This window comes from Corvus moneduloides, chromosome 3 (assembly GCF_009650955.1).
Source record: "Corvus moneduloides isolate bCorMon1 chromosome 3, bCorMon1.pri, whole genome shotgun sequence".
Classification (NCBI taxonomy): Eukaryota; Metazoa; Chordata; class Aves; order Passeriformes; family Corvidae; genus Corvus; species Corvus moneduloides.
The window spans coordinates 59,730,762-59,756,414 of NC_045478.1; the positions used below are offsets into that span (position 1 = coordinate 59,730,762).

Consider the following 25,653-nt stretch of genomic DNA (forward strand, 5'->3'; position numbering starts at 1 on the left):
AGATGCTGAGGTGCATCCAACCCTATTTCTCTTTTTGTTGAAAGGAAACAAGTAAGTAAGTGACATATTTGATTAAAAAAAATCTCTGCTAACAAATGAGGAAGAGTTGGAAGAGGTTTTACATTTTGGTGACAAACATTTCCAACAGTTAGTTCTCTTCGGAGGAAATTCTAGGTTTTATTAATGTAGAGTGATGTTGTCTGTGATGCAGCCATATTTTTGTGCAGGGATGTAAAAACCACCATCACTGAGGTCTCAAAGTGACAAAAGGCTTTAATTTCAAAAATTAGATAATACCTGTTAGAGAACAGGTATTAGGATCATTCAGCTCCCTACTATAAAGAAGTTTATAATTAAAACATTTATTGTCTCTGTGAATATCATGAGAATGTCATGACCCCGCGGTTGAAAACCACTTAGTAGGTTAAAAGTAGTTCCTCAGGCTTTCAGTGTAGTATAGTATCAATCCTTGTCTGATATCAGTGAAGTGCAATATGGATGGATTTTCACACTGTTCAGAGTGAAATAGAGCTGATGCCCCTTTATAATATCAGCCTCACCACGTGCTTGCTGCTTTCTCCCTGAAGGTAATTCACCAACCAGAGCTACCATCATATATTACTCTTTCTCCAATCTGCCTTAGAGGGACAGATTTTTGAGACAGGAATATCAAAAAGATTTAGGATCTGTAAGACAGACAAGTCATCTGGCTTGGGATGGGTTGATTTTGGAGTCCACACTGATCTTCTAATCCAACCTCATGAAAAGCTGCCTTTAACATTAGTATTTGGGATGATCATTTTCAGCTGTCACTGATATTACTTGACCAAAGATCAAGAAGGAATGGCCACAATAGTAGCCTGTGCTCTAAGGAGCCATTTTTGATAACTCAAATTGCTGTCATTTATTTCACTCTGAAATACTTCTGTTGATATATGTCAGTGCTTTATTGTGATGGTCTTGACCTCAGTGAAGAACTCGTAGGAATCCTTTGCTCCCTCCCTGCCTATGCCTGAGGCTTTCATCCCACCAAATGGCAAGTTCAGGTCTCTCACAAGCCAGCAGTTGGTCCACACCAATCCAGACTGCAGCCTGTGTGCCACCCTGTGAACACGTCCCACGTTGCCAGACCACACCGTGGCTGCCAAGCCATATTTCACACCGTTGGCTCTTTTGATCACCTCTTCTTCTGTATCAAATGCTACCACACATGTCACAGGACCAAAAATCTCTTCTTGCATGCAACAAGATTCATCCTTGACTTCAGCAATAACTGTGGGCAACATGAAATAGCCTTTCTGGTTGCCAGGTGGGAGGGCCAAAGGATCCACTCCCTCTCCACAGAGGACTCTGGCTCCTTCAGCCTGGGCTTTCTTCACATAGTTCCTTACCTGGGGAAGCAGCAGAAAAACATCACTGCTAAAGGACACCAAATCCAGAGCGTTCACACATCAGCAGGAGCCCCCAAATGTCTCCAGTTGGCACATGCTGCCCTCTTACAACAGAGGGCAGCATTCCCTAACTTTTGTTGCTGTGTTTCTTTGTATGCAAAGCTGTGTATTTCTTGCTGAAAAAACAATGGTTTTCTCTTTCCTAACACTTACTAGCCTAGGAGGCAACACTGCTGGCCCTTCCCACTAAGTATTGTCAAAAGAGTAGGGCCCTTGGTGAAAACACAAGTGGTCTCAGAGACTCCCTCCCCTCTCCCAGGAGCCTGGGCAGTTTGCCATATATCCCATGCCACGGTTCACTCATTTACTCCAAGGGATTTTCCTGCCTCACAGGCAAGGCTTTTTAAATGTTTACATGCCACTAGGATGATGAAGCCATGAATGCTACAGAAAATCTCATCAATAAATAATTAAAGATGTTTCCATGGCTGCTGCTAGCATAAGCTTGCTACCTTGAACATGTAGGACGTACTGTTGATCTGCTTCTGCTGTTCTGCAGTCGTTGCCTGGTTTCTCTCCTTACAGAAAGACCACAGATATACCACAGGTTTCCTTATCTTTTTCCTCTTTTAGCCACCTTAGTAGGTTAAACTTGGAAGTTCTCTGTGGTGCTACAGACTAAGGACCTCAGGAAGTGGGTATTTCTACCGCTCTACTGCAGAACAGGAGAATGTGGAGAACCTGCTGAGGCATCAGGAAGCACATCAAAGGTCTGGCTTTCTCTCACACTGTGGTTTTTCAGTCTGCCTCTTGCGTCAGAGTTCTGGGATATGAGCATTTGCTCTCCCTGAACTCTGACACCACAGCATTCATTTCATACAAGCCACTAAAGCAGACTGTATCTAACTGTGCACCAGCTGCTCTCCACACACAGACCATTACAAATTCCTGCAAGCAGTTCTAGGGAATTGTGTTTTGTACACCCAGAATTTGCCAGAGTGATATAAAAATAAGACTTTTACCTTGTGAAATAACGTATTAGGCAAATAAGTGATCCTAGCAAATAGACTATTAAAATCCAAGAAAATGTTGTTGAACTCTGAGATTTGTGAGAATAAATTTAGGACTTAGAAACCATTAGAATTATTCCATTCAAACAGGAGGAAATATTCTTTTGTCATTTTAAGTTATTTTCTCCAGGGAGTTTGATTTTTTCAGAGTAATTACATGATCCCAGGCCACAGGCAACAGAAACCTCATTAAAAAGATGCCTTACAATAGCTTTGAGTTATCATCCCTCAGAGCTAATCCTAGAGCTGACATGATCCTTTCCCATATACTCCTGACACTACCTTTTGTAGCCCTCTAAAAGATCACATGAAATCACAAAAAGTCCATGTAACATCACCTTTTCTAGATGCTCTTTACTTATTAGTGCTCCCACGTCGACTGTAGGATCTGAGGGATTCCCAGTCTTCCACTTCTTGGCCTCTGCCACAAACCTCTTCAAAAACTCACTGTATATTCCCCTCTGAACAAAGATCCTGGAGGTACAAAGACAGATCTCACCCTACCAAAAAGAAAGAAACCAACAAGAAATCAGCAATATTGGTTCATATTACATTGCACTATTGATATGTACTAGGAATTACAACCCAGATCACTTGTGTCTCTGCAACCTCAGGAATGCAAACTACATTAACCAGCACTGCAAAGTGGGATTTTTTTTCCAGATAAAAAAGGAAAAGTGATGGAAAAGGCAAAACAGTATCAGGATCATGCAATCACTACCATAAATAAACTAGGTTTTTCATTGATTATATATTTTTCTTCTCCAGCATTTTTTAATGGGAATTATGATTTCCAACTCTGAATGATCTCTCTCTTCATTTCCTGATAATCTCCCTCTGATACCAAGCTATTTTTCTAAACGTTTGCCCAGATACAATTTCCTGGCTTTGGTGTTCTCTCCCGCAGGTAGTGATGAGGGAAGAACAATGCTGGTAAAATTTTGGGGGAAGTCCTCTAACTGAATTCCAGCAAATCAGCAGGCTTCCCACTTACTTGCACAGCGGGTCTTAAAGCAGCTGCTTCCCTGAGAGGTAAGAAATGTATCTACTTTGACACGAGTAATAGCACCTCATTATCTTCTGATGGAGAGCACAAAAAAGAGCCTTTTATTACTTTGTTTCCCTCCTTGTGGAATAATGAAACCGTTTTTGTATTTTTCTACTTAGGATTTTCTCACACACGGTCTTGAAACAGACCTTGACAATTTGAGGTTCAGATCCAAAAGCAGATGCACCCATGCACACAAACCCTCAGGCACACGCCCCTCCTGCTGCCAGCGGGGTTTATGTGTTACAGGGGTGGGACGCACCTGGTTGGCAAAGCTGGACCTCACGGTGGTGGGGATGCACTGGCTCAAGTCAGCATCATCGAAGACGATGGCGGGGTTTTTGCCGCCCAGCTCCAGCGAGAGCCGCTTGCAGTGTGGAGCACTTCTCTCCGTGATCCGCTGGGCCGTCAGCGTGCTGCCCGTGAAGGAGATCAGAGGCACGTCAGGGTGGCACACCAGGGCCTCTCCTGCCTTGGCACCCGTTCCAAACACGACATTCACCACCCCCGGAGGCACCCCTGATGGGAACAAAGGCACACAGTCATCGGACCCTTCCTGTCACTCGGAGGGGGTCACTTCCCTGTGTTTTGTTAGAAAGTAACCAGCAGCTCGAGGGTGACAAATACTGACCCTTAACTTCAGTAGTAGCTGAAATCCATGCCGTTAAACAGGTCTGGGGTTCATGGGTTAAATGATAAAACCAATTCCACTAATTAATCAAGCTTGTCTGACATGCATCATCAGAGATATGGTGTTCAGTCGTTCAGGGAAAAAGCAACTGTCCTCCCAGTTTTAATCAATAGTGCACCAAATACAGCCATGACACAGTTACCAAGAGCTGATTCTCAGTCTTTTATGCTCTCACGGCTCCTTTGCCTGCGCCAGACTTAGGACGTCCTTAAGTGGAGTGCAGGAGGGGCAAAGGATGTACACAAAAACTTTTCATCAGAAGATAATGGAAAAAAATGGGCAATAGCTGGGGTGGGGAAGATAGGGTAGAATGAGGACAGAGAAAGCTTTTTGTTCTCCAGTACAACATTCAGCTACAGCAAACAGTCTTTCCCAAAGCCTTTGAGCACCTTCCGCTTTCTGCAACAACAACAAAAAAAAAAAAATAGTGGTGCACAGACAAGCATTTCCACCCTTTTCCCCCTCCTTAGAGTGCTATGGGACTTACCTGCTTTCTCCAAGAGCTTGCACATCATCCAGGCTGTGACAGATGTCATCTCACTTGGCTTGGCAACCACAGTATTTCCACATGCAATGGCAGGAGCTATTTTCCAAGTCAACAAATACAGTGGCAAATTCCAAGGACTGATTAAACCAGCTACAAAACAAAAACACAAAGACAGGAGGTCAGTCTGCTGGGATACAAAACTCATTTCTCTGACCTCAAGCACTTATACACCAATTCAGTTTTATGAAGGGAATTTGGCCATGGCTTTTATTTCCAGACAACTTGTACAATAATAAATTTACAGCATTTCTCACAGGGAGATAGCTTCTTAAAAGATCTGTACAAATGATTCTAAAATTGACCAGCTGAACTCTCTGAATAAGTTTTGCTGCTTCTTCAGGGCAGAATTTTATATTCTCAGGAAGTTTTTTAGTGTTTCCTATGAACATTAATGCAAGGTTAGCCATAACAATCATTTACAACAACTGGTCTGTGGTAATACTTTGTGTTAGCAAAGAGCAAGTGAAAGTAATTATAGAATGTTTTGGGTTGTGAGGGTCTTTAAAGATCATCTGGTTCCAAGCCCCAAGGGACACCTTTCACTAGACCAGGTTGCTCAAAGCCCCATCCAACCTGGCCTTGAACAATGCCAGGGTTGGGGCATTGTCCATTTCTCCAGACAACTTGTTCCCGTGCCTCACCACCCTCACAGTAAAGAATTTCTTCCTAATATCTAATCTAAACCTACCCTCCTTCAGTTTAAAGCCATTACCCCTTGTCCTATCACTACATGCCCTTGTAAAAAGTCCCTCTTCATCTCTCTTGTAGGTCTCCCAAGAGCTTTCTCTTCTCCAGGCTGAATGTACCAGCTCAGATCATTCCTGCTTTCTCTTGCTCTTTAAAGCTGTTTTTTATTTTTTTATTTTAGTATTAAACAAACTATGTATAGCATATAGTACACATCTTCCAGACAAATTTTAGTCTAACTTATGAGTGCCAAAATTTATCACTGTATTTATCACTGTTGTTCCCATGAATTGCTGAGAGACCAGAATTATTTTCAGTAATTGCTTTTAGGAATATTTTCACTTTACATATTTATAGAAAATTATGGAAAAAAAAATCTGTAATTGTCAGGTGTGACTCCTCACAAAAGCCACAGGATTTCTTTCTGTTTGATGGAGTAGATGCAGTGATGGACTTTTCCTTATGAGAATAATTTTACCAGAAGTCATGTCCTCCACTGCTCAAGAAAACTTTTTAAAAGGTCCTCTACGTCAGCCGATTTTATGTTTTAAGTAATTCAAGTGTAAATGTGGAGCTTTCATATATATTTAATATGTTATTTTTGTTATATATATATATAACATAACCTAATAATGAAATCATTGCCACGCTGTTACTTGTCAGCACAGCACAACCACTTTATTTCTGAAGCAGCAGCAGCATCTAGTGGCCGAGTTCTGTAATTCCCCAGCTAGAGTGGTTTATTCACCCACGTGCACTCGGGCCACAGACTCACTGCAAACTACTCCTGCTTTCCCAAAGGAGAGGGGGATCCCACTCTCCCCGCAGGAGCAGCAGCTCAGTGCTCTCTGCACATCTCACCGATCCACAGCCGTAATACTCATCCACAGACACACACAGACAAAACACAAGCGAGATTTTGAAGGTGAGAGCAATAGGCTAAGCTTTTTAAGACATGCGTTCTTTTTGCCATGAAGTAGCATAACTGATTTTACATGAGGTTGCTGATGCTTTGGCAGACAAGCCCATGTTTAGCACACAACTCAGAGACACTAAATGCTTTCAAAAAAATCTTTTCTTTGCTGAGCCCGTACTGAGGCAGACATTCTGCCAAGCTTTTCAGCATGTGAAGATCATCATACCAACTCCCACAGGTGCCCTCGAGGTGTAGTGCACACAGCCCATGGTTGGCATCTCGGTGCACTCTGTGACATGATGAAGGATGGAAGAGGCGAAGAAACGGAAGTTGTGCACGGCCCGAGGGATGTCCACTGTTCTGGCAAACGTAATAGTTTTTCCTGAAACAAAACCAAACATGCTGCTGTCATCATGGACAGAAACAGTGCTTTGTAGTCTGCTCTGAAAGTTGATTTGTGTATGTTTTGGGAAATGTCTTTTGTCCTGTGCCCAAGTAATCCCAGTACACTGCAACCATAGTCAACAACAGCTCCCCTCTAGTAATGCATTCCAAATATCTGACAACTGAAGTCAAAGTCAGCAATTCTGAAAAGCAAGAATGCCCCAGGAATCCCTAGTCCAAAATATCCTCAAAGTTCTCGCACATCAATTTGCTCCAACAGTTCATACCACACTAAAAATTTCATCCAAATCCTCCATTTCAATATTCAGCAAGGCACACTATATTTGAGATTAACAGTTCCAGTTTTTACCCTGATCTTTTGACTCTGCTTGTGCAAATGCTTCCAGGTCACGTTCAATCAGGTCTGCCAATTTGTTCAGGATCTGAGATCTTTCCGATGGACTTTTTGAGGACCAAACTGGGAAGACATCCTTGGCAGCTTTGACAGCAGCTTCCACCTAAAAAAGCAAAAGAGGGATGGTGAATGCTAATGAAAGGCTTAAGAAAATATCAAACACTCAGCAGATTAATTCATAGTTTAGAGACTAATAATCCAGTTGACATTGCTGGGAAGATGACAACTCCTTAGAGCTTCTCCATTGTCATCAAGACACTATCCCATAACTCAAGAAGTGTTGTTGAAACAGAATATCTAGAAAAGAAACTTCCACTGGAACTCTTGCTTTTCTCCAAATTACAGCAACTTGTGGGCCACCATCCAGGCCTGGAAGAAATGCTGGACTGATCAACTGGCACCAGCAAGCGCCACTGGCCAAAACAGAAAAGAATCTTGTTTCTCATGGAGGAAAGAGCAACAATCTCCCCAGAGCAAATGCAGCTTCAGTCTAAATACACACAACCCTTGCAACACAGGACTTCAGCCACACCAGGCAATGATGAAAGTAAGGGGCTGGGGAAGAAATGGACTGGATGGTCTGCTAGCTCTTGATTTTCACCATTTGGTTCAAGCAAGGACTAAGAATATATTTAGGGAATGGACACTCAGAGAAAAATTTTATCTTACCTGATCACAGCTAGAAACTCATTAATGCCCTCACAGGAAAAGAAAAGTTCCTTTCTAAACTCGAGATTTAGTCAGTTGTCTCATCAGACACCTAAGGAAGCCTACAAATAAGCATCATTACATGCATTTATACATATGCACATCACTCTTATCAGTATTTTGCTTGAGATGTACGTGACTGCTGCATGTCCTTCAGCCTGACATTTCTGAACAGTGGCAGATTACCAGCACTTTTCGAAAGTAGACCCGTCTTCAAAGGATTAAAATTCAGAAGAAGGCTTTCTCTCCTATCAATCATTTCCTCGGGAGTCTTAAATGGAAGTTACCTGCCTCTGCCATCTGTTGATTTATAAGCAGTTCCTTCTTCAGGTTTACCAGTCTCACGCTAACTAAAGATGGTCATCAATATCCTTCCATATTTTAATTAACTGCCCTATTTCCCAACTTTTGCTTCCTATGTATCACTTATTCAATACTCCCAATGTCCAATATATGCATCCAAGTGGTGATTTAGTCAAAGCTGTCTTAGCTGATTTCCCAAAATTTTGCTCATAGAATTTCTTCAGTTTTGGAAATCTGCCAAAATCAATAACTAGGAGGATGCTGATGTAATATTAATCAGACCATTATGACCTCTCTGAATGTTGCTACATTGCTGGCTCCCATGAAGTCACTGAAGGCTCCTTTCCACCAATTCCACAAAACTGAGTTCCGAATTTGTTCCTTCAGATTGTGACGGGTCGTATAAAAACCATCACAAAATAATTTACAGATACTCCAAAGATGTTTTACTAATGACACAAAAGTTCAAGCAAGCAAAAAGATAAAATCTATCTACTCCTTCTCCTTCCCCCTCCCACACACATCAGAATCTATGGGCCCTGTAAAACTAAGGCCCAGAGTTTGAAAGCCAGAACAACACCAGTACAGATGGCAAGGTGGGAAATAAACCAACATGCAGAGGGTCACATGGATCACTGGCCATGCTCAGAAACCCAGACTCTTCTCTTTTGACTGTAGTTCGACAACCTCCTGCTCAAGTGCCAATGGCAACAGGCTGTCAGCCACTGAACAGCTGAAGCAGGACCAAACCAGGCCTGGGAAAGGGGAACTGCAGCTTCCTGAGTGAGTCCAGTGCAGATGCCACGCTACCCTGAAAAGGTTCACCCCCTGTGAAACCATACCACCTTCACTAATTAACTTGTACTTCCACCCTCCCGTCCTGTGGTGCTGATGCTGCTCATCTGTCCTCTCCTCTGTGGCCTTTTCCACCAGGTGCTCCCAGGAAAGGAGATAGTCAAGACTGTCTGCATTTTTAACCCTTCAGTGGGTTTAAAAGGACAAAAACGTTGCTTTTTCACAGACGGCACAAGAGAAAACTAGCAGAGGAAGGAATTAAGTGGCAGTAGATTCATCTAAAAAAAAGTAAGAGGAAAAAAGGAGATTTGTAGAGAAGTAAGAGAGCACACAAAGGTTAAACAGTTACTTAGTTTGACTAGCAAAAAGCAGCAAAGAAAGTCAAGCCACAAAGAAAACACGCATAAGAATTCAACTATGAACTCATGTGTCTGAAACACTTCCTTCTGCTTTCCTCTTCTGCACAAGACAGACACAGAGAAACAACACACAATCCAGACCCATCGTAAAAGATTGCTATCAAAATACCCCAAACTGAACTGCCCTCAGGACATGATGTTTGCTTTTGCAGGGGATGATGTGCAGGAGACAGGTTCTTTAAATGATGCCATGAAGATTTTTGCCTTTTCTTTTATACCCCTGTTATACCTTTTTACAACTTCTGTATTCTTAGTGCTTTTTGCCTACATTCTTGGGCTTGTTTGTCAAGCTAAGAGACTAAACATTTTAGAAGCTTCGTAGCTAGGGATCAGTGTGTCCCAGACCCCAAGGTCCTCTCCAGAACATATTCTGTAAACTAAGATAGAACCATCCAGGGGAAGGTTCCTTGGGGAGGGGGGGCTCACTTGAACCTCTCATTGGGGAATCTTTGATAGATATGCTAATTAGTAAAACCTATAATGTTATACCCAATGTTGGGGGGGGGGGGGAGGCGGACACAGAGATAGACTCGGCGGGGTGCATCTCGATGCATTTGACCTGGACGTGTGCACCTAAGGATCCTTAAAATAAATACCAAGGTAAAATCCCTTTTCCCCTTCTAACCGTGTATGACTCTTGATTTTAAGACCAGGAAAAGGCATCATAAAGAGAAGTGTTTTTAAAGTAGGTATTTGTCAGCACTAATTAGTCCTCATCAGCCTGTCTTTTGGAGATACAGGGCACCTACTCAGCTTGCTGTGGTACTGCTATTTAGAATTTAAGATATCTAGCTGGGGAACAAACTAACCCCTAGAAAAAAAATACATTTGGCATTTTTGGCAGAAGGTGGCTGAAAATGGCCACAGCAGCTGACCTGGTGTTAAACTCCAGGGTCAGCAACAGACTCACTGTCTCCCCTTGTGTCACCTTCTAACTTCCCACTAAAATTAACCAAGAAGATACGCAACTGGACGTTGAGCCTTGCTAGAAACCAGCATCCTGAGCCCTTTGTTGAACTCAGGTCAGATGCTTACTTTGATATCTCTAGATAACCTCAAGTAGTATGTGACTGCATTTTCTTCAGCATATTCCATCAGTCACCAGCGGATGCCAGCTCTGCAGAGCCCAACCTTTGTGTACAGGTGTCTAAAGGCACGACTAAAGCACTCACCAAATCTACAAGTCTTTAAACTGGGTTCCCATTGCTACACACAAGCACTGACTCAGAAAGCTGAAAAGAGACAAGCCATTACTCTTAGGATGCTTGAGCTGGATCTCTAGAGTAACCAGCAGCCTCTGGCATTCTCGAATCTCTCTGGTTTTAACAATTTTGCGAAAGATTGGACAGGAAGATTTGCACCTGCACATAAAACAGCATTCTTTTCAGGCAGAATTAAGAGAGAAATGAACTTACACAGATGTATTCCAACAAACCCAACCTGTTACTCTTTAACCCTTGGTCATCAGCATCTAACAAATATTTACCCAGTTGAAATTACAGTGCAAAGGTTTCTGCAGAGAGAAGCAAAGAGAAAGGATGTCAATAAGGCTGAAATGTAAGTGAAGGGATCAGCTACACACAGTAGTAGTTTGTTTAAAAATACATTTTGAAAGTGCTGTCAGTATTTGACAATATTTTCCAAGCCCTCTGTGCTATCCAAGCTTATACAGTCACTTCCCCCCTTCAGTAAGTCTGAAATACTATTTTGGACATAGACTTGTAGGCCCCCTATAAAGTAGTATCTATGAAACTGCAGCACCCTTGATGAATGTCATTGCCCATCCACACCTGAATATGTACAAAGTTTCAGGAAACATTCACCCCAGTAGAGAGCACAAGACCAGGAAAATCCTATGGATGCAGGGTATGTTGTAAGGAAATGCACTTATCACAGCCACTTCATTACAGCCACTGAATATCCAACTGCTAATCTCAAAACCAGAGAGGTCTGAAAGCTCTTTACCATCTTCAGAGAAGAGACACCAAGCCAAAAATCCTTTTAAATGAAAACTGCAGATCATCAAGACACTAAGGAAGAACACATTTAGTTGCATATGGTGCCTCTAAATTTATTTACAGAAAAGATCAACAAACACTCTTCTCACTTATAGATTGTTTATATTTACAGCCTGTCTGGGTGTTATTGTTAACTTATGCACAAGGCATCTCCCACCATGTGAGCTGAAGAAGCTCCATGCAAGTTACTGAAGCTTTGTTGATTCACACCAGCTTAGAATCCAGACCGTAACTTTCTAATAGCAAAATGAAAAAAATGACAGCATTTGCTGCTGCAGCTGTGGATTACACAATACTACAATATAATCAAGAAGTTACTTGTTTAAGCATTGAAGTCATCATTTTTCTGTTCTCTCACCTTCAGCTTCTCTCACCAAAAGGTTATTGTTACATGCATTTAACATTTTTCACTCCTTTGTATCCGTGGATAGTACTCACCTCTTCTTTGCCACTGTCTGGAACCCTGCAATAGATATCTCCGGTGGATGGATTATAGGAGTCTATGTAGGAGGAACAAGGAACAAATTTGCCACCAATGAAGTTTTCCAGCACTAAGAGAGCCTGTGGGTGAGCCATCGTTGGCTGCTTGCTTCATCTGTGATTCTTTTTCAGTGAGGCATCAATTTAGATTAGTATGTCTGTATGTATTTGCACAGCGAGTCCGAACTCCTCCCCCTCCCTCTTCCCTGCACCACTTACAAGTGGGAACAAACCCTGACCAACAACAGCAGGAAAGGGGAAAAATTAGTATTTCTGTGACACTTGGTTCTTTTCTAGGAGTCAAAGCAAGGAGGGAAGAACAGCACAGTTGCTGGAAACCAGCTTTTCTCTGTCTATAAGAAATAAAGTACTGAAAAAAAGATAAAAAGAAGAGTATGACAAGGGAATTTCTACCTGTAACAGTTTTTCAAGTTACAGTTTGTAAACATTTTGCAACAACTAAACAAAATAATTCAACACTCAAACACCTAGCCAGGAAACTGCTTCTAAGTGTCAGCAGACACAAGAAAAGACACTTAAGACCAGCATGTCTGCAGCTCACGTTCACTGTTTTGTCATCCTCAATACTTTCCTTCTATCCCCAAAACCAACGCACCTACCAAACCAAAAGATTTTAAGCACTAAGAAACTCTTCCACCGATATCCCCAAACATCAAACAATACAAACAGCTGAGTGACCCCTAAATTCAAACAGCTGAGAAGCACAATCGTACCTCGTACAATATTACACGTTGTCAGAAAATAATCTCTTTTTTTTCCCACAAAAAAAGCAAGACACTGGCTTTCATGCTTTCCTTTCCATAGATATTCCAGTGGAAGCCATCTTACTACAGAGAAGCCTGTTACACAAAATTAGTTTTTTCATTAGCTTCCCAAGAACCTAAACTGCCTGGTAAGAGCTGTGTAGAAGACATTTTCTCCAAGACAATGCTTAGGATTATCAAATTGCTTTAAGATTGATTGCATGCCACCTCCTTGCTCTCCAGAGATATTAAAAGCACTACACCCAGAGAGCAGTATGTTCTCATCAGGAGATTGTTAGTATCTCAATCAGCAGTTCAGGAAGGTTTTGCATCCTAGACCACTGCCAAGCCATCAAGTTTCACGTGGATTAACATGCAATAATATTTTGACTGAAGAAAGGTTATATGCTTCTATTGCACAACAACAAATCATTTATGCTTCAACCAAGCAGCACCTCCGGGCAGAGTTCAAATCTGTGTTGAAAGGTAGTGCAGTCAAGTTGAAACTGGATTAAGTAATACCATGCTTCTCTCAAAATGCAAACTGGGAAAACATGCAGTAGCTTTTCTGTTATCACAGAAGAGTGAGCCTCAAAATTTAATGCAACCATGTGTGAGAAGAGTTATCAGAGGTTCACCCTGTATCACACTTCCTTGTCCATAAACAGTAAGGAACTTAATGCAAGTCTTAAAACTGAAGACTGCAACTGTCCCCTGACTTAAGAGCAACCTAAACACTTTCAAAGTTTGAAGGCAAGCTCAAGTGGAACAGGTTCAATGCAGGAGCTTGGCAGTATAAATCTCTGGAATCCAACAAGGGCACCAAAACCTTCACAGTGGCATGTTGAAACTGATAAATATTTAAGTGCAATTTTTGGTCTATAAAAAGACATAACAAATAGTGGTAATTCATAGCTTCAGTTTTGGCAGTAACAGTTTTCAGGTGTTTCAGATTCGTAAGATTTTACAGAAGTCATTTCTACATAAAGCATTGCTGATACTTCTACAAATATCCATGCAGTCAACAATACAATTCATCTATGTAGTCAAGTGCAGGTAGCTGCTGAATTGGGGCTAAAACACCTAAGTGCAAAAAAAGTTATCTACAAAAAAAAATCACGTGGGAAGAGTAGGTACAGACCATGAAGGACTGTGAACTAAATAACAAACAGCATTTTTGTGTTCTTCACAACTCTGGACACAGCTTTCCTTTGGTTAACCACAGCAACCAACGCTCTGGAGCAACTGCTTCAGTTCCTGTCCCTCACTACTAACTCTGGGCAAAGGTGAATTGTCTCCACTCTGCACTCATATGCAGGTCCTGAAATATCTGACATCCTCTCAAAATTCCTACCCAAAAAAAAAAATTTCCAAGTTGTAGTAAAGTGTGTCTGTTCTGAGCTGGAGGAGGCAGAAGGATCCTCCTTTCAGCTGGGAGACTTCATTTGCCCCATTACTGAAAAGCAGGAAAGAGTTACAGGAATAAGTCAGCACAATTTGGCTTTAGCAGATACCACAAGATTAAACTGTCAGCCTTTGTTCAAAAGAGCACTAAATCTGGATGAAAGAGGTGTATGCACAGTGGCTGCACTGAGTTACATGAGAAAAACTGAAATTATTTCTTCAGAAAGCCAAATTGGATGCCAGTTTCGCATTTTAACTCATAAGTTTACTCTGAAACGTCTCAGTTATGGTAAGTGAAGAACAATTTAACACAATTTAGGAGTGTTTAAATAAAAAAGATGAAAGAGACAAAAATGCTCAGACAAATTAATTTTATTATTCTTACTGTTTAAAAAATAAAATTAGCCAAAGTTGGCACAGCTTCCACTACACAGCAAAAGAAAATTTCTTTTTTTTAAATAAATTTTGGGAAAGGGAAAACAATCCCATGATAATACTACATGCTGTTCTCTTGAAAACAAGGTAAATAGTTCTCTTTTTTCCCCTGAATACGCATTCAACTCAAAACTAAAAATATATTAGACCAATAAAGTTACTTTACTGAATTAATGTGCAGCAAAAAAGCAACCAAAGAAAATATGTAAACAATTTATGTCTGGAAGTAAGGAGTTTGTTTCATGATAATTCATCATCTTTTTCTCTAATTCAACTTTCTAATATTTTTCCATCAACTTCTCTAAGGGCTAAATTCCACATGGATAAACATATGAGATTCTTGAGATAAGAAGTGCAACACTTGCAGTTCCTTGTCAGTTGGCATCTTGTTCTGCACCAGGAGAGACTGATGAAGGGATCCCCAGATGTCTCACACAATTTGACTTTTGTCACCACCATCTTCTCCCCAATTAATTGCACTTGTTCCTTCAACTGAAATAATTGGATTCTTAAACAGAAGTTTGGATATCTGATTGAGTTTTGCTTGGACGGTGGAAATTCTGTCACCGCTGTCATTCTTTAATCTAAAATACAAGTAAATGGAAAAAACCTTATGGTGAAAAATTAAGTACTAAGTGTAAAATGATCACAGTGTTTTTCAGTATTATGTAGTTGTGGAAAAAATAATTCCTTTTCCGCTTAAATTCTCAGAACAAGACAACAGATACTAAAGTAGCAATTCCCAAATAACAAATCAAAGAGTTTATTTAGTCCCAATTCTACAAACATTAGTCTAGATCTAAACATAGCAGATCTAAATAGAACCCCAGTCACCTCAACCTAAATTTAATGAAAAATGGGTGCAATCCATCCTATTTCTGGATCTTATTTAAGACCAGACACATCCATAATGCCTCTGGCTGACCTAGCACATCATTCCTATGCATGGATGGAGAAACCAGAAATGTTCGTGCTCTAAGTTTTGACATTAAATGACTCAGCCTTTAGTTCTCAGTACTAGGACTTGGTTAATGTGTCTAAATCACAGGAAGACTTTTTAAAGGGACAGATAGAGAGACATTCATATTTTTTGCTTCCAGTAGAAGACAAAACATTTATGTTTAGCCCCACAGTCTTTGCTTCATCTCACACAGGATCAGAAAATGTTTTTAGCATACGTAAGAATCAAATGTACAATAGTTTTTAATTTTAACAGAAAAAGATACTGGACCCAACCTAGACACAGTAAAAATGGCCAACACATCTTATTTACAAACTGCTTCCAGTATATTTATACAGGCAGATTTCAAAAAGATTGATGTTAACTCAAGGGGGAAGAGGGGAAATTCTAAATAGAGTAATTTTTACTCCTAATAAATTAAACGGAGTCATGACAAGTTTTCCTCACATCTTGCTGAAGCACTGTCTCTTTTTTAGCAGAAATAATTCGCTTTTTGGGCTAGAGGGTGTAAAACAGGACTTAACCATATCGTTGTTCCTCTACGGTATAGAAAGTCTATTACAAAAATGCCATACCTCTGTAACAACTCCTGCAGCAATAGTGGAACCACTGTAGCGTAACATAAACCTCCCCAGCTCTTTAAAATCTTTGTACAACTCTAAAGCAACAGGTCTTTGAGTTTGTAGTTCTATTAGAGCATTCTGTCCTTTAGCCAAGAACCTGCAGGTAAAAAAGCAGAAAACTCTATTAGAAATAGATGCATGGATAAATGAATAAAACAACACTGAATAAATGGAAAAAAATCATCTTAAAAGGCCCAAAGTATAGTTATCAAGCTTGATTTCAAGTATAATCCAAACCATGAGACTGAAAACTCATTTGCCTGGAGTACATTTTAATAAGGCATCTGAGTTTTCTTCAAAAACTTCTTGGCATTCACCACAGCATTTAACAAATTGTTTTGAAGCTAATTATCTCATTAACACCTGTTTTTTCATGTCAAGTGGAAATCAAGTCTTGTTTCAAACCCCACGAATAAAAAACCAATTCATTGCTTTGTAGAAGTCTGCAACAGTTTCAGCTATGCAATTTCTGGAAAAGGATTATTCTGAAAATGTTGTATGTATAAAACAGCATTTCTACCCAAATACAGCTTTAAATAACTAGAGGGATGATATTGTAGTTCTGTGGGAAGACTCATTAAATTTCTTTTGCACTGACACGCTGTCTAGTCACGTATATTTTAGACATTTAGCCACCTCCAGAATTATGCAAGGATCCCATACTTTGACATTAAAAAAAGAAATACTGAAAAAGAAAAAGAGAGAAAAAAAACCCTTTAAGTGAAGGGCTGCTGATCTAGGATTCATTCCTAATTCTGCAAGTGACCTTGGGCCTAAGTCATTGCACTTCTCAGGTGCTCCACATTTATCAAGTGGGCAGGAGGTTCTTCACTTTGCAAAGCACGTTGAAATCCAAACACGAAACCAACTAAAACAATAAAAGCATATTCTTATAACATACAACTGATTCATAGTAGAACCTGTTTGACATACTGTGTATTAAAAGTCAACCCATTTCTTGAGTAATTATTAACTATTCAAAACACTTACTTAGGTTTTTTCTTTGTCACTTCACCAGTGCTTTTGTGCAGGACACTCAACAGCCTTGTAATAGTAGCAGGTTCACTTACTGTTTGATAGTGTAAAAGCACCTGAAAACATTTTTTGCAGTTATTAAACATCCTACAATACTCAGCAATCCTAGGTGTTAATACTTGAAAACAGCTGCTTCTTTTAAGACTGATTTTTTAAAAGAAATGCTTATAAAACTTCTCTCACAGGAGTGTCTGCCTCACATCCAGTAACTGTTCCTAGTTCCTAAACTTTGTGACGATTACTGATATGACACAAAGGCCATATTTTATGTTATCATAAATACATTTTTCATCCTTTAGTGTTTTGCTTTTGCCAACTCAGTGCAGTTCTATAGCATGAACTGATACTTATTTTAAAAGGTATCTTACATTTGAGTCCATCATTATATTTCCACAAGATGTGAGCTTCTAAAGCCTAGATGTGATGAAACTCACATTCTCTGAAATGGCTCAGCTATGTATTAAAAGCCAGTAAAAATATGCATAGACAGCCACAGTAGCCCCTTTTATCCACTTTGAATTATAAAAGAATCAGTTTCCTCTGGAGAGACAGAACCACTTCTGGATTCTGAATGTGTCTCGTATTCAGGGGTAGAACACGGAGAAGAAAAGCCCTGAGCAACCTGCCATGAACAGTTTTCACAGAGACTTACAGGAAATCCTTTAGTGATTGGAACCTCAATATTGAAGATGAGAACTCGAGCTCTGAACCGAGTGCAAGCTTTAATGGGTTCCTTGGGATCACAAAATACACAGCCCACGCTACAAGAGAGAACAAAAAAAATCAAACAGATGTGTCTTGACATAAAAGCGTTAAATAATTACCCTTTTCCAGTGCAGTGATTAAGACAAGCAAAGGAAAAGCAACACCACTTTAATATAACCGGGGTGGTAGGGGGGTTGTGGGTGCATGGATATCCAGCAACACTGTATTAAAGCCTGTAACAAAATGAGTTCCTAGACAATGTCTACCTTATTTTGTGTGTATGCATGAAGGGCTCTGTCTAGTTCAGTGAACAATTACGTCCATTGATAATCAGTTTCTGAAAATGTCATTGTTTCCTGTGCGTAGGTATTTTTAAGAGTTAAACTTTCATTCAGAGATTCAGTGTTTCCGTTCAATAGCATAAAATACTGCAGTGTCCCCAAAATTGCAGTACTGCTGCCTGTAGCTAAAATGTTTTCTGGATAAGAAGGGAACATCACGATCAGGACTCAAAACCTGAGCTCTCAGCAGCACTCATTTCCAAAAAATTCTACATGGAGAACACAAGAAAGCTGCTGCTTGTTACAAGTTAGTAAGCATATAGCTTTTTCACAGGGGCTAGTTTTAGCCATCTAAAATGAAAGGAAAATTAATCCCACACAGGAAAACATGATGGAAGAGAACAAACAGCACAATTAAACATGTACATCAAAGTTCATCAATATCAAGAGGACTTGAAAATTCACAGCTTTTCTTGACAACTCTAGCAGATCTCCAAAAGATGAATGACATCAAGGTAACAAATTGACTCAAGACTTCATTCAACAAATAGAACAAGACTTCCCTCACCCTTTTACCACTAAGAATCCCACCCCAATACAGCAATACAGAATACCTGTACTTTTCTCTTAAATCAGAGTATAAACTTGAAAAGCTATCAATGCAAGATTTTCAAAGAATACCTTGAAAGTTTGCTGTCTGAAGTCCAACTGGAATTTAAAGAAGCTGAACAAATTATGGATCCAGTTACCTGGCCTGAACAACAACTGACACCTAAAAGCTTGGGGCTAATGCTTAGCATGAAACCTACAGACTGGAAAAGACACAAGGAGATTTGCTGTGTCTCACTATCAAACCACCCCTCAGCAAAACATTTAGGAAAACAAATCTTACAAGCAGCTAAATGTGTTGAATAAACAGTTTCCATCAATTCCACTTGTACAGATTTACTCATTACTACAAAATGGCAGTTGTTTGGATGTGTCTCGTTAGAATAACTGATAATTTGAGAAGTTCTTTAAAAATTTTCTGTTTAGTTTAGCAACACAGGTTTAATTTATTTGGCAATTAAAATGTCCAAGGACTAGTCTACAAGAAAAGGGCTTGGAAGGTTACTGGTGTCAGCACTAGGGCAAAGGATGAAAACTGACAGTATTCTTCTGAGGCTGCCGTTGCACATGTGGCAGATGTTTCCAACGTTTGTACATGCAAGCCAGGTGATATGCATCACTTTGGTTTTAAATATCCTGGTAGCCACATCATTCTTCAAGTAAACCGCTGTAATACAGCCCAGTGTAATAGTTATATAGCTTTTCATTAAAAACAAACCGTTACTTAGACTGAAACCCAGTTCTGCTCACTTGATTTTGATGATATCCATGCCGGTCAAAGTGAGATTAACGTGATCTCCTGCTGCAGCCCAATCAACTGGTTCATCGTGCAGTGTGATTCCTGGAAATGAGTAAGAACAGAACCTCACAGTGAAGTACCTAGGTTCTGAGCTACAAACAAACAGCTCTGTTTGGGCCATTTGTGCTTCATCAACCATTACTCATCAATTTTCAGTATGAATGGGTTGAGAGTAAAAGCTTTTTAACTGAGAAGACCAAGGAAGCTTTTCTTTCCCGTTGGTGAGGATTCGCTATTCTCTCTCACCACACCCTGCACCATAACATGGCCTTATTTAAACCAGAGGAGGGGACCTGGCCCTTGTCACTGGCACAGATGACGCAATCCCGAAAACGCTGTAGTACTAATATCTCTGTATCTGCCCCACCCACCCTTTGAGGCACACGCACACCCTAGACCGCATCTTTCATATACTTTAATGGGTCTGTGTCAACTTTCATTTACCTTAAGTGGGTTTGCTGACTCTTTCATAAAAAAGCGTAACTGACGCCTTTTGTTCGCAACATCGCGTCTATTAGAAAGCACCTTTACAAGTAATTTAATTCTGATTTTTATGTATTTTAATTTCTTTCAAAGACAGCCTGGTTGGTGGGTGAGGGCAAGACTAATTAGCTCTGATTAAACATTCTGAGGTTTCTAGTAGGCACCAAGAAAGAAAGATAAAAACTGTATTTTAGAAATACTGCATATATTTATAGGATCTAGTTCCATTTTGCTGCAGATTGTACCTCTTGACTTGCAGATTTGTTCCCAAAATCACCTGCCAAAAACATGCCAGAAAGCATGATTCAACTATAAGCACGTTAAGTACCATTTTTTAAGCAGCATTGATAATTATTTCATCTATCTGTCGTTATCACAGAATGAATGAAATTCAGCCTCTTGAAATGAACAACTTGAATCCTAATGTGCACACTGTCTTTAGTAAATACTGTATGCTAAATTAAATTATTACTTCTTTACATTAAATATAAATAGTACATGCTTAATGAACTAATATCCCCAACCTTCATTTGCATTTCAGTCATGAGAGAGGCATTACAGAAGAAAAACCATAGAATCATGCTGCTGGAGATACTCAGACAAAATACATCTTTTTCCATGGTACTTCCTCCACTCCCCACACAGAGGAGTGACTACAGTGGTCTGCTACCCAAATTCATCTACATTATTGTAACATTCCTGTGCATGTGAAAGATGTGCATAGAACTGTGTAAGTTGATAGACTGAAGAGCTTCCCAAATTAGCATTGAACAAGCTGGGTTTGGAACAGAACAGACAACGAAACCAACACATTGCTGAATTCAGGCTAAATACTTAGATACAAAAATCTATTCATACCTCGAGGACCCAATTTTTTATTCACTGGTCAATGCAGGAAAATCATAATTTTATCTTTCTATTTGCATATGAAACAAAACCAACTATGCAGTACAAAGACAGCAAGCTTAATCAGGAAACAGCTAAGCACTTAATGTCTAGCTATTCCTCTTTTCAGAAATCAAATACATTGAAATTTAAATCCAATTTTCTTCTCTTTTCTAGCTGCTTAAGACCTGAAAGTTTGATACTATGAAAGGATCAGTGACAAATCTTACAACATCAAACAAGAGTGATGACTTAATTCTCAAGCTTTTTCACAACCAATTAATAAGATTAATTTCTAAAGGTTGTTCAACATCCTCACACTTCCTAACAGCAGAAACACTCCACAGTAAAGCTGATTACTAATGATTCCTGTACTGAGTATCTTTATAGACATTGCTAGAACACAAATGCTTTTTACAGGCTCTTCATAAAGCAATGTCAAAAGCCACAAGGCTATAACATTTGGATTATCTGATATGGTAAAAAAAATGCATGCAAGATTTCACATACTCTTCACAGACATATTTATACAGACACAGTCACATCTAAAGAAATTCGTTTTATGCTTTCACAATCTATGTTTGACAGTTAGTATCAGTTTGACAGTCTGTTACCATTTCAGTAACTGTTTCTAGCCCAGTATTGACCTGAAAGTAAACATGCTTCTGAAGACTATACCTTTTGCAGTGCAAGTTTCATTGGGAGGCATTGCCAGAAGTCGTTCTCCAACTTGAATATAGCCTGCTTCTATTTTACCAGTCACACAAAATCCTGACCCTTGGTCTGTAATAAACACAGCAACAATTTCAAAAACCTAATAATACAGTCAATTTCCCATGACAAGTTAGTCCTTCATCAATGCATAGCCAAGTTTTTAATATAATGAAGACTTTTTCCCCTCCCAGCAGAGTGTTCAGTACTTGCAAGTTAGCCAGTTGCACATCATAATGAAAATGAAACATTAAATTCAAAACCTCTAGATCTTACATTTTTCAGAACTAAGGAAGAAACATTCTTTTTCAAACAAATGTAGGTACATAAAGAAATATTTTTTAGTTTTTTCAGTATTAGACTAAGCCCCTTTATTTCTAGCAATATTATTTATCACTTTCTCACTACAATTACAGATTAAAGGCATATGACAGACCTCTCATAATAATTCTCATGCATACAGGTGCAAATTCCTATGCCACTTACTGTTTAACTGAGTCAGAAACCTACATACTCTGTCTGCGTATTAGTTTTACTCCTGGAAAAGTCAAAGAATGATTGAGGCCTATTTAACACAAGAAACTATTATAACTGGAGATGATTTAAGTATTTCTGAATAAAAGATCTGCAAAGTTTTCTTCTTCATGTCCTAACACTGTTCATCATTTGAATGATATGCCAGTTACTTTCCACAGATATGCTACACATGCACATTTATGGACATACACCTTAACAAATGCCTCATCTTCTTAGCATGCATTTGCAGGTCTATTTAAAAAGAACTCTCTGAACTGATTCTACAATGACATTTTCAGTATCCACACAAACAGCAAATAACCCTTTGCTGAATTCAGTGATATAAGCAAATATCTTAGTATTTTGTGTCTCACATTAAATTAAAAGCTGAATTTAAACCTGAATTCAAAAGAACAAGTTGATCTCAAATCTTGAGGTCACTTACTACCAATTTGCTCTTTGCATTCTTCACAGATAGTCATGAATGCTTCCGTGTAATGAATGCTTCCATCTTTCTACCTGGAAAAATATTACCAGTATGCCTGCGTGCTAATTTTCCTCTATTCATTCCAGCAAATGATATGAACACAGACAATTAACAGATGACATCAAATGTCAAACAGAAAACTGTCAAAGCTGATCCTGTCTAGAAAAAGAATACCCAAGCCACGTTACAGATACCACCTCAATACGGAACGCAAAAGAACCTGAAGCTGGCTTTGCAAGCACTGGTGGCAACCAGAAACATGAACCAATTCCAGGTTCTTAACCACTCCCAAGCACAATTGAGAACCATTTATCTTTTGTTCCCCTCATCACCAGGTCTGGCTTGGTAAACCAATGTGGTCTTTGAAGCTTCACCAACTCCCATGCTGATTGCTTCCCGAAAGGTGTCAAGTTCCTTCAGTTCCCCCTGAAATCAGTGTAAGTGCAAAATGGACAGTGGGGGACAGAATCAGGGCATAAAAAATGTCCCCATTTCTGTGCATTATGGTATTTGGGTTCTGCCAGGGCATGTTCTTTGTCCTCAGGATTTGGTTGGTGGACAAGGCTCTTTCAGGGTTAGATCAGTCATACCCTAGGCAGAATTATAATATGGTAAGTGGGGACCGATGAAGCAGTGAAGGGATTTACAGGGACCTCTTCAATCAAGAGATAGTTTGCCTGGAGAGCATGAATATTAGGAGGCCTGTGGCAGATAACAGCTAAAATCTGCCTGAGGCAGGTGAATCATATATGTGGGCAGCCTTAATACAGAAAGGGGTTTTCCAAACCATGTAAGAGTACACTCAGCACTCTCACTTTTTACACACTTCTATGGACAGCTCCTCCTGAGCATGCACAGGTACTGGAACAGAGCTGAGACCAACTGTTGGTTCATGTACTTGTATCTGCAGCTACTTCCTCTGGTGGCATCAAAGTTAATTAAGTTTTGAGATCATAAGGTAAGAAAAAATAGCCTAAAAAAACACCTAAAAGGCCGCATATAGTGATAAACCCTGTATATGTAAATTAAGTCCCTTCCAAAGTCATTATTTTTTTGCATACTTTAGCAAAACAGATTTAGTCAAAATTGCTCATTTTGTGAAACTTTGCTCAACACAAAAATGATTATTGCAGCTGAAAAGCTGTGATAGTATGTTGAAAGATCTCAATCAATAATCCTAACAACACTTTCCCACAGCTCACGAAATTATAAAAAATAAACACAGTGATGGCATAGATGAAGAAAACCGTGCTATCACATCAGGGTAAATTCCCGTGCAAGTTTTCAATATTTAGCATTATGGCTTCAGTAAAATCAGCTAACCAAGGGCATGTAGAATATCTAGTGTTTTTTCAAAGGCCCACATGAAAATTGCACAAACTTGGTTATTTCCATTTATTATCAGTATTTTGATCTGATTTTTTTTTGTACTTCCCCTATAAACACCCTAAGTATCAAGCAAAATTTCTTAAAATATGAACTTCAATAATAATACTTGATTACAAATATTTACAACATTTCAAATCATGCTGTCATTTAGTTTGCAACATTCCTCAAGAGACCTACAGAATGTTTCAAACAGGATGGGTCTAGAAACCGTATTTCTTCTAAGTTACCTCCAACTGTACATGACTAAATGGAAAAAAAAAATAAACCAAGTTTACTATGAAAATTTTAGAGGCTGGAGGCAGTCTATTTTCTCCAGACAATCAAAATAAGAACTGGTTATACTTCTTGCTGTTCCTATCTTTATTAATGATAGGGAATAGCTCACTGCCTTAAATCCTTGACTGGTTGTAATAGCCACCACCACCCTTTTCTTCCACGTCACCTGCCCAAATTTTTATACAAAACTGAAGGAATGTATCATTATTTACAACTAAAACAATGAACAGAAAAGAAACAAGACAAACTTGTTTAAAATCTAGGACTGGAAAGCAAAAGAGCCCAAAGCTACACTAATAAAAACTTTGAGAAACACTGATTTAGTCCAGTAGAACCAGTTTGGGAAAGTCCCACGTTCTGTCCCACAGAACTGTGAACCCATTACATAGACAAATAACTGGTCATGCGGATTATTATTCTCAATTTCTTTTCCAGTGTGTTTCACCTTCAGCAGTACTATTTAAAATCTGACAAGGAATAGTACTTGAAAACTTACTATTCTGGTCCAAGACTACTGACATACATGAAGTTCCAACTTTAAGTCTTATTTTGACAGCATTTTTCAACACTTGTGTTAAATATCAGTGAAATGATGGTAAAAATATAAAAACAACCAACCTTTAAAAACATCAGCAACACACAGTCTAAATGGTTTATCCACTGATCTCTGTGGTGGTTTGAAAGAATCTGCAAATAAATTGATAAGATCTTTTAGAATTTCTGCATATAATGACTATCTCAGCAACTTCTCAGTTAGAGAAACTAATTATGTTGCATTCCAATGACTTTGTCTCACGTTTTCCCCAAAATAAAAGTTTTAACACACACAGGATTAAGATGTATTAGTTTTCAAGTGAGGAAAACTGCACTTACCAATTTGCTCTAACAAACACTTTCCTTTATACCATTGTGTGAGGTCACTTGACTGACCCCTTGTGACTAGGTTTTCACCACCAAGGCCACTTGTTGGAACATAAGCCACATCTGATTCCTAATGAAAAAAACAAACAGATGTGAAGCATACATTAACAACAGGATCTGTTAGCAGAAACAAAAGGTGCATTTTTTCAACATTACACATCTAAACTTGAATACTTGTCACATCAGTATTTCCCCTGGAGAAAGCAGGTTACTCAGTGGATCCGTTTCCTTTGTGGTTACCTCTTGCCTGATCACTCTGCTCCAGAAAAGAGTTGGAGATACTTAAATATGATGATATCAACACTGACAACTAGAAACTGAGTTCAGGTAACAAACTCATCCATGTCTGACAGGCAAAACTTTGGTTTGAATTGCTGCTTTATCCATAGAGATTGCAGGAAGACCACACCCAGTCCAAACGAATAGTAGTTGGAACTGAGAAAACGTGAGCAGAGGGTTCTCATGAGCTCATAATCCACACTGACACCTGCTGCAGT

General features: G+C 39.4%; 2 protein-coding genes across 3 annotated transcripts in view; both read right to left on the reverse strand.

Annotated features, from left to right (window-relative positions):
* Positions 1-253: 253 nt before the first annotated feature.
* ALDH8A1 (aldehyde dehydrogenase 8 family member A1) lies at positions 254-12,026 on the reverse strand. Its single transcript, XM_032101791.1, has 7 exons — positions 11,831-12,026; positions 7,105-7,252; positions 6,577-6,732; positions 4,688-4,837; positions 3,772-4,028; positions 2,800-2,961; positions 254-1,391 (listed from the first exon to the last, which is right to left on the reverse strand). Exons 1-7 carry the CDS (start codon positions 11,966-11,968, stop codon positions 939-941), a joined length of 1,464 nt encoding a protein of 487 aa, XP_031957682.1. The 5' UTR covers positions 11,969-12,026; the 3' UTR covers positions 254-938.
* Positions 12,027-14,394: 2,368 nt separating this feature from the next.
* The window catches only part of HBS1L (HBS1 like translational GTPase), a 59,615-nt gene continuing 48,356 nt past the window's right edge, over positions 14,395-25,653 (reverse strand). For both annotated transcript variants that reach the window (XM_032101788.1, XM_032101790.1), the window contains 8 exons: positions 25,109-25,226; positions 24,854-24,922; positions 21,535-21,639; positions 19,440-19,530; positions 17,747-17,855; positions 17,050-17,150; positions 16,012-16,156; positions 14,395-15,059 (listed from right to left, as the gene is read on the reverse strand). In XM_032101788.1, coding sequence (XP_031957679.1) covers positions 15,048-15,059; positions 16,012-16,156; positions 17,050-17,150; positions 17,747-17,855; positions 19,440-19,530; positions 21,535-21,639; positions 24,854-24,922; positions 25,109-25,226 — 750 coding nt within the window. In that variant the 3' untranslated portion in view covers positions 14,395-15,047. The remainder of the gene's footprint in view (positions 15,060-16,011; positions 16,157-17,049; positions 17,151-17,746; positions 17,856-19,439; positions 19,531-21,534; positions 21,640-24,853; positions 24,923-25,108; positions 25,227-25,653) is intronic.

Bases quoted from the DNA above. Each gene is read 5' to 3' on its own strand.
- ALDH8A1 (XM_032101791.1), bottom strand. From the start codon at position 11,968: ATGGCTCACCCACAGGCTCTCTTAGTGCTGGAAAACTTCATTGGTGGC. The intron at 7,253-11,830 runs GTGAGTACTATC...TTGCTTTTTTAG, and splicing joins CAGACAGTGGCAAAGAAGAG to GTGGAAGCTGCTGTCAAAGC. The intron at 6,733-7,104 runs GTAAAAACTGGA...GTTTTGTTTCAG, and splicing joins AGCAGAGTCAAAAGATCAGG to GAAAAACTATTACGTTTGCC.